The sequence below is a fragment of the Lissotriton helveticus genome, chromosome 3_1, assembly GCF_964261635.1.
Source record: "Lissotriton helveticus chromosome 3_1, aLisHel1.1, whole genome shotgun sequence".
In the NCBI taxonomy this organism is placed as follows: domain Eukaryota; kingdom Metazoa; phylum Chordata; class Amphibia; order Caudata; family Salamandridae; genus Lissotriton; species Lissotriton helveticus.
In genome coordinates this window covers 149,114,700-149,128,687 of record NC_136061.1, presented here as the reverse complement: position 1 = coordinate 149,128,687, position 13,988 = coordinate 149,114,700, and the positions used below count along the sequence as shown (strand labels likewise).

Sequence of the window (13,988 nt, the reverse complement as noted above, 5' to 3'; positions counted from 1 at the left end):
GAATGGTTCTTAATTTTCATTGGGATTTGTTCTCACTGGAGTAGTGAGTTAACCTACTGCTCTCGTATTTGCATGGGTTCATGTCCACAAGATGAGACATGTTTATACAAGGTGTTTTAAAGTTCTATAATGCTTTGGAAAATCCTTTAACTGAGATTGTGGCCTTGTCATGGTCTTATGAGGAGATATATTCCATACAAATTAAATTAATGCATGTGCAAATGTTTTTAATTGGGTGGAGCGACATGCTGAGTGTGACAACTGTCATTTGTTGAGCAACAAAGATAGCTCTTGTCTCTGAGAGAATGGGGCCGGACATTGAGGCTTGTTTCCCCTTGGTCAGCACCTGAGAGTAATAGCACTGCATGTGCTCAGTATGGTGGTGGCACGTGATTGCAGTTATATCAAAGCAGAAAAGTGCTTTCCCTGTCATTTGTTGTTGCAGCAATCTGGCGCTGACTGGCAGTGTGTGGCTCTGGAATCTGGCGGAGAGGGTAGTTGTTCTTTTGCACAAGGAGCATCTAGGGCAGAGGGTGGGCACTAACTTAACTGGACCTAATGCAAGATCGACAACCTGGTTGGCCTGTTTCTTGTAGTTGGGTATGAGTGGTGAGCACACCCCAGGGTAAGCAACTGGAGTTAACTGATCCAGTTGTGGTTGAGCAACAGTTTGAAGGCAATTGGTGTTGCCTCCTAGAGACAAGGCTAAAGAGAAGTCATATAAAGCAGAAGAAAAGTGAACAAAGGCATACTGGGCTGTGCAACAACTTTGGCGGAACCAGAGGATGTCTCTACAGGAGAAATGGATACTCCTGGAAAAATGACTACTAAAACTGGACATGAAGGGACAGGCAACAGTCCCTTTTCAGTAGTGTTGAAACAAAAGTGCAGTGATGTAGAATGTTCCAGTGGAGCTAAACTCTGCACTTCAGCAGTTGCTAATAAGAATGTATTATTGAGTGGAGGCTGATAGTGCAATGCAGAATAGAGCATATCTGGAGACCACAAAAGTGGCCCCATTATGAATGTTGGCTTTTCCTGATATGCCAAACACCATACAATGCTGCAGGTAATGGTAAGGTACTTAATAAGCGCCTTACTCTGTCTTGTCATAAGGAAGACGCCTTGCAAAAAAGGCATTTAGACCTCCCCCAAGATCTCCTCATATGTAGGAGCCTGAGGCAATGGTTCAGTTAGGAACCGCGGGACCTGAATTTAACAAAGGCAGCATGTTTAAAGTATGCTCTGCATATTTGAGGTAGACAAATCCTCCTCTACCCTGACATAAGTTTAGGGTCTCAATCCAAGAAGGGAGAATTTCAAGACATTCAGAAAAGTCTGATGACTGCTTTAGTGTGGTTTACAGCTTGTGTAAAGGTGTTCTGGGATGGCAAAACCTTTGCCTTTACCCAATCTGAGCCGGTGGGTACATTTCTGGACAAAGTACTGCTGGACTCTGCCTGCCTTGGTGGTGGTGCTAGACCGGGTGTATCACCGTGGCTCTTGACAGTGCCTGACACCTCCTATGGGCCTTTGAGCTGAACGAGAAGACTGTAGGGGCGTACTTGATGGAATCCGTTTCACACAGAAAATGCAATGTTTTACCTTCTCATTGCTTCTCTCGTTACCTCTTCTCTCCTTTCTCATTCATTTCCCTCCTCACTCCCTCATTTCCTGTTCCAGTTTCATTCACCCTTGTATGTTCCATAAAGAGGGATTCAATTAGCTATGGAGTAAGTCAGAAACCTAAAAGAGTATTGTTTTGTGTTGTGCCTTACGAGAGACACTTTTGTTTAACCTTGGAACTCATTGTTGTGTCACTCATTGTTCTATGGTCTTTGCTTGTTGAAAATGTTTTAAATTCACACTGGCGCTTCACTGTTGACAAGAATGTCTCTTTTTGTAGATGCTGTGATAAACAGACCACAGAATGTTCTAGTAGCGCTTCACAGAAATGTAGCTCTCTTTAACAACACCTTTTTTTTATATTTATTGAACCATACAAATTACATTAACACCATGTATCAGCCAACATCTTGCTTATAGTGATAGCTCATAGCTTTTCTTTTAATCGTGAGAACTACTCTGTGAAAATACTGGACAAGTCTTTCTTCTGTGAATGTCTCACTCAGCAGGGCTGGGTGCTTGCTTGGGGAGTCTGCCACCTCAGCTCGTCCTATTTAGGGTTCCTCAGCCATGTATCACTTGGTTCCAGTGGCACATTTAGCCTGGGTCCCACGTCTGGGCATACAGGTGCACTTAGGGTGGCAAATGCAAAAACAACAAGGTTATGGATAGAATGCTTGAATTAATTTCAACCATAGGCAATCCCCTAGGGCTGCATCCAAATCCATTGTTTTTACCCCCCCCCCCCCCAATGCCACATCAGTTTAGACCAGGCAATATGCAAATAAGTCTTGAACCTTCTCCTCATGGGAAAAGTCCATCCCGAACTACCAAGCCAGTTCTTCAGTAAGCCAGAATACAAACAACCTAGGAACGGGTTTGCACTAGTTAAGGCTCCTCAACCAGGTATAGCTTGGTTCCATTGGCACTGGGAGCCCGGGACTCACGTGTGGGCATACCTTGTGTACATAAGGTATCAAATGCAAAAACAACAAAGGGATGGATAGAATTCTTGCATCAATTGTAACCACTGGCAATCGCTTGGGCTGAATCCAAATCCATCCTTTTTTGCCCACCATGCCACTTCAGTTTGGACGCAGTCATATGCAAATCAATCTGGACCTTGCTCCTCATGGCAACAGTCCAGCCCAAATTGCCAAGCCAGGTCTTCCCTGAACCAGAACACAAGCAACCTTGGACTGGTGAAACCATGGGATTTATGACAGCAGGCTACACAAGAGAGATAAAGAAAGATTGGAAGAAAGAGACAGAAATGGTGTGGGAACATTTTTGTCCGGGCCAACTTCTGGTTCTGAGTCCTACCCTGATCTCTAATAATTTTCCTGATTGGTCCAAAGATGTACAGTACTATAGAACCTTTCTTGTATAGTGCTTATTGCAGAATATGTTTAGCAATTTACGAACTGATGACTTTTCATAGTGTATTTGTTTATGTACCTTAATGTCAAGATTTTCTTTATATGGTATTTTTTGTATTTTGCTTTACACGTTGTTGTATTGTTGTACATGGTTATAAATTGGCACAATGCAAATATTTATAATGGAAAAATGTTTTGCAATTTTAGGTACGAACATGGATTTTGTGTAATTTTACTTTTATCTTTGTTTGCAGGACCATCTGATATCCTGTCCTTCAATGGCCACCGCTTGCTTTGCTCTGACCAGTTTAAGCTTTACCTGGTAGCCTCAGAGGACGAACCCCAGCTGAGTGCTGAGACTAGCTCCGGAACAACGATCATCAATTTTAGCCCTTGTGAAGACAGTCTCGGAAAGACACTGCTGCACAGAGCCTTTGCTTGTATTCAACCTGAACTGCACATTGAACTCCAGGTTAGTGCTGCGGTATTCATATCCAGGCACTTATACAGCACATGGTCACCTAAAGAAATATTATTGACGATTCATCCTTTGACAGACCAAGGCATGTAGACAAAATTGAGGTGTCGGTGGGTTGGGCGATGGGGTGTCACTCATTCATCTGAATAAAAAATTCTGATCTTACCCTTCTCTCAGATTTATTACAGGTATTAAGATGATTAATAAAAAGTGAGACTCTGAAATAGGACAGATTTTTCTAACCTTCAGAGTGATTCCATGTATGTGATGGATAAAAACTGTGGAGTTTCTAGGTTTTGACCCCATGCTTGATTTTTAGATCAGGATACAAACAAACCATTTGTGGGTGGCAAAAGTATGCTATGGTTCTTCAGCAAGAGGGACACTAAAAAAAGACAACTGCTCCCCTTCAAAAAAGAATCCTTCAGGGAGGGGTGGCTCACTGACTAGTATCGCTGCATTGAGTAGTATGACATTTTTTATCTGTTAGAGACATCTAGACGCAGGTTCCTTACCTTTAAACTTCCAGGCATCAGGCTGGATCTGGGAGATTTTTCTCAGCAGTTCCCCTGTGAGCTGGTAGGTGACGTCGGTCGACTCCACGTGACATCGTCGGTGTCGCGTTCGTTGTAATGTCTGCGTCATCAATCTAGCTGCCACTCCGCCGCACTGATGTCTTTTATTTCCGTGCTAGTCAGCGCAGATCTGTTGAAGAGAGCTACCCCCTGTAATTTCTTGACAGACCTTTTCAACTTTTTGTTGACTTCTTTTGGTGTGTAGGATGTCGAGTAGGAAGACCTCAGGGTTCAAGCAATGCAGCGCCTGTCACCACACCATGTTGTTCATGGTTCCCCACTTAGTGTGTCTGTGAGGCCTGGCCTGGAACACGACCACGACTCAAAGTTGTGCCCCAATTGCCGGGCCAGGGCACTGAGGGCTTTGAGGGAGCACTCCATAAAGCTGCTTGCAGCCCAGCGTCCAGCACCGTGGCGGTCGCCTCGTTGGTCTCGATCTTGGTCCAGGTCTCAATTGAGAAGAAGGTCTAAGCACTGCTCCGAAGAATCAAAGTCCTCTTCGTCTGAGTCGTCAAAGTCAGGTAAGAGGCATCACAAGAAATACAAGAAGTCGAGGCATGCTTCTACTTCATCCCGTCCGTCTTGTGATGAGGCAGAGGAACCTCAGCATTCGAGGCCCCGCTCCGTGGAGGAGGTGCCTGGGTTGACTTCCACATTTCCCTGCCTACCCGGGTCGGGGAGCGACCCCCGCCCAGCTCTAGGAGTTTTTAGACTCCATGTGCACCATATTTAGGCGTCCTGACCCTGCCGGCGTGCCTTTGGCCATGCAGGCTCAGATGATGGAAGAGTCCTCGTGGGTTCCAGGCCCTTGACCTCGGCCCCAGCGCAAAGGCCTCCAGCTGGACTCGTTCCCGGGTCTGGACTGGCGAAGGTCGCATGTCCGCAGCGGCCTTCCCCGGCACCACGTCCAAAGCCAAGGTCCTCGCCGTCATCGGTGCTCACCAGCGGCACCTTCCCAAAGACATGAAGCCGGTTGTGCGTCCTCCGACGCAAAGACCAGAGTCGTACGGCTCCATGACATTCAACCTTCCCTATTCTGAAGGGTTCGGATGGATGAGGAGGATTGGGAGGGGGAGCGGAATCCCTTAAAAATCCCACACCCACAAGATATGTTAAGGTACGAGGAACTGGGTGATGCCAGTGGTCTGGACACCTTCCCAGACCATTGCATGCTGTCTCCACCTAACCTGGCTATGGAGGGGGTGGCTTCATTTGCTACAGTGGTGCGTAGAGCTGTGGAGGTCTTGGCCCTGCAGCTCCCTATGGTGGCAGTCGAGACTAATGTCTTGACAGAGGTACTGCAGCCTGGTGTGCCCAGCTCAGAACCCTTGCTCCCTTTCAATGAGGCCTTAACGGATGTCGTTCTGGGCACCGGGTCCAAGCCCAACACAGAGGCTCCTGTGAATAGGATGATTGCCCACCGCCCTGCATTGGGAGACCCAGTTTTCCTCAACATCCACCCCACCCCACAAAGCTTGGTAGTTCTGGCTTCCACTTCCCATGGCGCATTCCCTTCCACACCCACTGGGCAAGGAATCCAAGAGACTGGAGAGTTTTGGAATGAAAATGTTTCTTCCGTCAGTCTGGCATTACGTTCAGTGAACACCGCATGCCTTTTGGGCCGTTATTCCCTTTTGATATGGGACACGGTTGTGCAGGTGCTGCCCAGGGTCTCGGAGGATGACTGGGCCCTACTCCCCCAAGCTATCTCAGACTGGAGAGATGCAGCAAAGTTTGCCATCAGATGTGGTTTGGACATGACAGACTTGCTAATCAGATTGATTTCCATAACTGTGGCCGTATGTCGCCACACCTGGCTGAGGACAGCTGTTTTTTTGGGGAATGATCAATCTAACCTTATGGACATGCCCATTGATGGCTCCCATCTCTTTGAAGATAAAGCAGACAAGGGCCTTGAGCATTTCAAGGACTCATGGGCTACCGCCAAGTCCCTGGATCTCACCACAACACCCCGGCATGCATCTACTTTTCGCTCCTATTGTGGCTACGGAAGGGGCTACCAACAGCACAGCCCTATTCCAGGGCCCCACAAGTTCAGCAGCCTCTGTGGAGCCGTGGACGCAGTTTATTCCGACCCCATGGGTCGGGAGGCTAGAAGTCCAGCCAAGCCACGGTCCCCTCCTCCACCGCAAAATCTTCCTAGCCTGATACCACAGGAACATTTATGACCAGTTGGTGGCAGAATACGCCATCATCTCCACCATTGGCGAAACACCACATCGGACAGGTGGGTGTTGCAAATAGTCTAAAGGGTCTACACCCTCCCCTTTGAGGCTACACCTCAATCTATGCCTCTTGGCCAAGGGAGCTATTGAGAGGGTTCCCGGTGGCAGGGACTGTCCGGGACTACGTGAGGAACACAGTCAGGGACTTGGACAAGGACTGGGAACTGGGTAGAAGACGTACACAGAAAGGAGGAGTACAGTGCTGCCCTGGATCATACAGGGAGTCAGAGAAGAAAAAGGGATCCAAAGGGGAAGCCTGTACAAGTGAACACGATGGGTAAGACTCAGAAAGGAAGGGTACTCACAAGGCAATTTAGCATTCAGACTAACTACACCCGGGACAGACGTGCAAGACATATATATAATACAACATTAACAATAAAGGGTGTGTGGGGTAGAGCACTCAGGAGCTACACATGGTAAGACTGAAGCTCAGTAAGTTTCTTACCCGCAATTGCTGTTACAGACACTGACTGCAAATACCCACATGTAGGATATGCATGCAAAGGCAGGGTCTGTGGAGCTTATACCTATAGTGATGTTATAAATGTAACTCAAAGACAAAACTCACAGTGAACAAGAAACACCACCTAGGTTGTCAGCTAAGCCCACGGATCCTGGCGATCAAACAGGAACGCGCAAGGCAGTAACAGCAAAGGGGTAGAACTAAACACAAGCACAATAGACAAGGAGCTAGCAAGGAGGAGTGCTTAACAGGAAAGGAAGGAAAATGACAGGGCACACTTGGCAGAAAGCAGGTAACAAACATACAAGGTAACAGAAGTAAGACAGCACAATAGAAAGGCAGCAAACTAGAACTGGAACCAAGGAAATGGGAAGCAAGGCAGGGACTGGAAACGGATATACAGAAGGGGAGGCTACAAGGGTATACTAGAATAGTGCAGGTTAACCCCTTCGGGCCTGATGACGATCTCAGCTCGTTATGAGCGTAACCTGCCGTACGCGGTAATTTAGAAATTGCCGCGTACAGCGGGAAAATGCACCGCATCCATGCGGTTAAGGAATCAAGAAAACTAAGTAGCAGAGAAGGCAGTGCTGGGGCAGGAACAAGAAGTGAGCTAAGGCTCAGGAGTCAAGGCAGCACTGCAGACAGTGCTGGTTCAGGAACAGGGAACTACCAAAGCTTCAGGAGTCAAGGTAGCACTGCAGGCAGTGCTAGTTCAGGAACAGGGAAATTACTAGAGCTTAGGAGTCAAGGTAGCACTGCAGGCAATACTGGTTCAAGGAAACAGGACATAGCTACAGCTCAGGAAACAAGGAGTCAAGAGAGCACTGCAAGCAGTGCAAATCAGGAACAAGAAATAGCTAAGCCTAGGAACAAAGAATAACTATAGCTCAGGAACTCAGGAAACAAGGTAGCACTGCAGGCAGTGCTAATTCAGGTACAGGGAATAGCTATAGCTCAGGAACTCAGGAAACAAGGTAGCACTGCAAGCAGTGCTAATTCAGGAGGAGGGAAACTGCTGCAGTTCAGGAACAAGCAATACTAAGGCTATGAGGTCAGGGTAGCACTGCAGGCAGTGCTAATTCAGGAACAGGGAAAACAGCAGCAGGTCAGGAACAAGGCATAATTAAAGCTCAGGAAACACTGCAAACAAGAATAGCAAAAGCTCAGGGAACTCTGGAAACAAGGATTGGTCTCACCGGTAAACAGTTACAATGACCAACCTTTGCCTGAAGGGAGCTGGAACTTAAAAGAGCTCACAGTAATCACATGCAGGTGGTGTGAGCAGGCTAGCAGCAGCCAGCCACAGGTGAGCTGAATTCCTCCACCCATCCTTGGCCTGCAGGGGTGGAGACAAAGCAGTGAGCAGGGAATTCTGGGTAATGGAGTTTCAGGCATGAGTAGGCTGGGTTTAAGTCTAAGCAGGCTGGCTTTCACAAAACCCGGCATGGATTGGGAATGGATGTCAATTCCCAAATAGTGTCCAAATGGCTGGAAGTCAAGATATTCATGCAAGGGAGTGTCAGGAAGCATATTAGAACACTGGAGAGTCCCACAGTTCAGCCCCCTGGTGGTGGACACGAGAATACAAGGAGCGAATCGTGATACCCGGGCCACAAATAGGCTGTGTTTGTTATTCCCACAATTTTCTGGTCCCAAAGAAGGATGGACGTCTTCGTCCTATCCTCGACCTCAGAGCCCTCAACTACTTCTTTAGAAAGGAGAAGTTCAAGATGTTCACCCTAGCTCAGATCCTGTATGCCCTTGACCCGGGAGACTAGATGGTGGCGCTGGACTTGCAGGTTGCCTGTTTTCATAGCCCCTGCCTGTCTACCTGCCTGTCTATTGTTGCTACCTGTGGTGGCTACCTGTGGTATACGGTGGGCCACGAGCGCTTTAAATGCTTTAAATTTGGTGCGAGCCCCTTCAGCCTCACAAGCGCCCCTAGGGTGTTCACAAAGGCGATGGCGGTGGTCGCAGCCCATCTGCGGAGATCAGGGGTTCCTTTCTTCCCCTATCTTGATGATTGGTTGTTCAAAGTGGCTCATCATTTGCTAGGGTTAACTATCAAAGTGCTGAAGTCACACCTGACTCCCTTTCATTGTAGCGGTTCTGGAAAAGGTGCAGTTTCCTGCTTATACTCCCAAATGGCGAGTCCAGGATATTCAGGCTATGATACCGATGTTTCAGCCGCTATCTTGGATAGAGGTGAGAATAACTCTGAGGTTGTTGGGCCTCATGGCCTCCTGCATCCTGCTGGTGAACCATGCACAGTGGAATATGCGGGCTCTGCAGTGGGACCTGAAACCTCACCGACCTGGTCAGATCTGGAAGGGCACAGCAAAAGACCTGCAGTGGTGGCTAACAGACCGCGATTGGATCAAGGACAGACCCCTCTCCCTCCCCCTCTCCCTTTCCCATCAGGATCTCACAGCAGTGACAGATGTGTCTCTTCTGGGCTGGGACGGCCATCTGGAAGAGGTGGAGATCAGAGGTCTCTGGTCTTCGGCAGAAGGCTTCATGTCAATCTGTTGGAGCTTTGGGCGATCCGACTGGCACTGAAAGGATAATTTAGGAGTTCATGGACAAAACTACAACCATGTGGTACTGCAACAAACAAGGCAGAGTGGGATTGTGGACTCTTTATCAAGAGGCCTCTGGACTTGACTGGAGCAACAGGGCATTTCCCTGGTGGTTTAGCACCTGGCCGGATCATGATTGGCGTCTCCATCCGGAGGTGGCACAAGGTCTCTTTTAGTGGTGGGGAGAGCCTGGTTAGATCTGTTCGCCTCTGAAATGTCAGCAGTTTTGCGTGTTGGAATTTCCAAGGCGGCTCTTGCTCGGTAATGCTTTTCATCGCGAGTGGAGCTCAGACCTCGTATAAGACTTTTGGCCCATACCACTCCTGCCCAGAGTGCTCAATAAGATCAGAAGCAAGCAGGAACAAGTCATACTTGTAGATCCAGATTGGCCACCAAGAGTTTGTTATCCCGAGCTTGTAGACATGAGCATCAATCATCTGATCATGTAGCCCTTTCAGGAGGATCTTGTGTTGAAGCAGCAGGGGAGAGTCCTCCACCCAAAACCGTCCACTCTCCGCCTCCTTGCGTAGAGATTGAGCGGCGAGAGTTGACAGCTTTTAACCTTCCTCATGAAGTCTGCGAGGTTATTCTGGCACCAGACGTCCCTCCACGAAATCGGCATATGCCTGCCGCTGGATCAAAATTTGGAAATATCCATTGATCCCTTGTCGGCCTCCCTGGCAGATATCCTCCTGTTTATCCTTTCCTGAGCCCAGAAAGGCTCTGCCTTGGGCACTTTGAAAGGCTACCTTTCGGCAATTTTGGCTTTTCTTCAGCTACCAGATCAGCCATCCTTTTTAAGTCTCCTCTGGTGCAGAGATTTTTGAAGGGGTTAACCCACTTGTTTCCCCTTCTCCTTTTCTTATGCTACAATGGGACCTAAATTTGGTCCTCACTTTCTTGATGTGCGCACCGTTTGAGCCAATGCACAACTGTCCTCTATGGTTGTTCACCATCAAAACAGCTTTTTAGGTGGCAATTACCTCTGCTAGGAGTGTGAGCGAACTGCATGCGCTGTCATCACAGCCTCCTTACCTGACAACCTGAATCTCTTGAAAAGTACTGACGTCAGAGCGCCGGAGTGGCGGTCATATTGATGACGCGGACGTCACGACGCCAACGAACATGGCGCTGACGAACATGACACCGACAACTTCTCTTGGAGTCGACTGACACCAACTACCAACGCACGGGGGTACTGCTGAGAAAAATCTTCCTGATCCAGCCTGACGCCTTGAAAGCTAAGGAATCTGCAGCTAGATCATGTCTCTACCTGATAATGCGTTACCGAAGGTAAGAAACTTGTCCGACAGAATAGTTTGGTTCCTGCTCAGCCATCTCTAGATATATATTAGTTTTATAGTGCACTCCATGTAAAGGTTTGGGTATTTCTGAGCACAGGATGAGAAAAAAGCATGGATTGGATAAAGACGTCCTTTCAGTTATGGCAAACGAAAGTAGTTGCAGTGGTGCCTGGTACGCTGGAAAATGTATTAGAAGGAGATTCAGAATAATTTTCAAGAGTTTCTTTAAATTAATGTGGTTGTGATCGGATTTTAAGGAAAGAGCACATTCCACCGGCTTGGTGTGATAAGGATGAAAGTTTCTGGTTTTATGGCGGCATTATGAGATTTAAAGGTGCATTACATAATTCCTTAACTAGGAGGCATGCTCCCTCACTTCAACCATGCAACACATATGAAAAACAAATACTTCTAATGGTACTCTTGCACTGTACCACTCATTTTTTTAAATTTTATTTATATGTTTGGGCTAATTCTGCCCACCTGGTCAAAAAATCCAGCACGTTTGGATCAGGTAACACATCACTTAGCTGTATTTTAAGAACCAAAACTAGGGCTAGAATTGAGCAAAAAAAAATCTGGCACTCGTGGGGCAAGATGAGCTGAAAATGAATGTGCAATAGCAAAACTCGAGCAGAATGGTTCAAGTCAATCCAGTGCAAAAAAAATCAGTGCACATTAGTGCCATTGGGCAAGTTAAATGGGCACTGACCAGTACCACAGAATATGTGAGGTTAAAGTAAATGATGAGGTGCGAAAAAATTAATTCCATAGTAATTTCATTTTAATAAAATGAGTTATGCAGTTTTTTTTTTACTGCACAAGAGATTCACGATGTTTGATTATGTACCCCTATGGAAAGGACTTTTCCACTTGAAATTGTCTAAAATTTCTGCTCTCTTTAGCTCGCGGACCCCATTTTCAGCAGGCATCATGCGCATATCAATGTAGCATTTTAGCTTCTTTCCACTGAATTGTTCTTGCTTTCATTTTATCAGAGTGGAACGTCGATTCAGACATGTCATCACATGGTGGTAGTTTTGCAATTTCCAAACCTGTTTTGTATTGGGAAGAAATGGTGTCCCTCTAAAAGAGTATTGGTCCACAGCAGGCTGAGGCCTTACAGATAGTTGGAACACCACTCACTGCCTGTTCAGTAATTCTCAGTTAGATTCACTTTATGTAAATTCATCATGTAAGAAAGCTAAGAGGTTGCTGCTCCTTAGGGCTGAAATTGAATTGCCCTTCATTTCCTGAAATGTCTTAGTCTTCTGCTATTTAGGACTTCAAAAAGTAGCGTTGGATAATTTTTTCACAGTAGCTGCTTTTCAAATAGGCCGCTTATGTGCTATTTTTATGCCCTCTTCTCTTCACAGAAAGTGACAAAAGCAATTCTGCAGCAACAACACTCCCTCCAGCAGCTGGAGAAGATGGTCAGAGATTGTTTTATTTCCTCTGATACAAACGATGTGGACAATACAGAGGGAATGATTGCTATCTTCAATCACAAGCAGGAAGTAAGTTACGAACCCTTTTAAAAATCTATAATGCAATTTATGATGTGAGCTGACATTTCTGATAGCCTTTCAACTGGAATACTCTCATGCTGCGTTATAAACATCTGTTATTCAGCGCCAAGAGACCTATGGATGAACGCGCGTTTTACAAATACACATGTTATGTTATCTCCACTAAACACAAACTTTATTTAAGGTTCCACTGCTTAAAATAATGATAAAGGCATTAAGGTCCTCATAACGAGTTTGCCAGAATAGGGTTGGGTATTTACCACATGTGTTAAATACCATTTCAACATGTGCATGTGCTAAATAACTCCAATTCCGTGTATTTAAATGCACAATGGTAATTAACACACCGATTTCTGCATGCTTTACCTTTTTCCCCATCTCTTTCCCTCGATAAACTTAGGCAGTTTTGACCTGCTGGAATTTTATCAGAGGAAAACCTTAATAGTCTGATAATTATAGCTGAAAGAAACACAGTAGTTATAGATTCCTTACCTTAGAATTACCCTGAGGCATCAGACTGAATCAGGAACGATTTTCGTCAGCTGTGCTGAACCTGTCCAGCCTCCACCTCCTTTCGTGGAGATTGAGCAGCGGCAGTTGACATCATTCGACCCACCTCCCATAGTCTGCAATGTAATTCTGGCATGCAGGTGTCCCTCCAATAAGACGGTATACGCCTGCCGGTGGAACAAATTTGTGGCATGGTGCACAGCAAAGGCTGTGGATCCCCTCTTTCTGAGGTTCTTTTGTTTCTTCTTTCTTTGGACCAGCAGGGCTCTGCTCTGGGCACTATCAACGGCTATCTCTCGGCCATCTCTGCCTTCCTTTGGCTCCCAGATCAGCCTTCCCTTTTCAAGTTCCCTGTGGTAAATCGTTTCTTGAAAGGTATAACTCATCTTTTTCCTCTATTCCTTTCCATATGCCTCAGTGTGACTTGAACCTAGTTTTAACTTATTTAATGTGCGCTCCCTTTGAGCCACTTCATAACTGTCCTCTGAGACTCTTAACTCTCAAAACTGCTTTCCTGGTGGCCATCACCTCTGCCAGACGGGTGAGTGAGCTCCAGGTGCTTTATTCTAAGCCTCCTTTTCTCTCCTTTTCTCTCTGTGCATCCAGACAAGGTTGTCCTCAGGACTCGTCCATCCTTCTTACCCAAGGTAGTCACTGCCTTCCAAATTGGGCAGACCATCACCTTGCCCACCTTCTTTCCACCTCCACATCCTTCGAAGGAGGAAGAGAGGCTCCACTGTCTGGAACCATTACGTGCACTTTCCTTTTATTTGGAGCACACCAAACCGTTCCGGGTGGATGACCAGCACTTTGTTGGGTACGTGGGTGCCAAGAAAGGTCGGGGCGTACACAAACAAACTATCTCCCGGTGGGTCGTTTTGTGTATCAAAGTGTGCTATTCTTTGGCAAAGTAGGAGCCTCCAGTGGGGCTGCGCACCCATTCCATCAGGGTGACGGCGGCAACCACTGCTTGGGTACGAGTCGTTCCTCTGCATGACATCTGTCCGGCAGCTACGTGGGCTTTGTTGCACACTTTTACGAAGCACTACTGTCTTGACAGTCAAGTCCGGAGGGATGGCTTCTTTGGCCGTTCTGTCTCAAGGACTTCCTGGTGAGATCTTGGTTCGCAGACCCACCTCCGGGGTTGGTATTGCTGGGGTATCTGTTCTAAGGTAAGGAATCTATAACTAATGTGTTTCTTTCAGATGAACAAGGTACTTATCTTCAGTAACGATATATCTGTAAGAAACATTAGTTAGTTATAGATTCCTTACCGCCCCACCCATCCTCCCC

The 13,988-nt window shown here is 46.7% G+C and overlaps 1 protein-coding gene across 1 annotated transcript in view; it reads left to right on the top strand.

Annotated features, from left to right (window-relative positions):
* Positions 1–13,988, top strand: part of LOC144822741 (uncharacterized) — a 2,085,503-nt gene that overhangs the window by 1,189,191 nt on the left and 882,324 nt on the right. The window contains exons 78-79 of the mRNA XM_078680596.1: positions 3,260–3,477; positions 12,033–12,173. Coding sequence (XP_078536722.1) covers positions 3,260–3,477; positions 12,033–12,173 — 359 coding nt within the window. The remainder of the gene's footprint in view (positions 1–3,259; positions 3,478–12,032; positions 12,174–13,988) is intronic.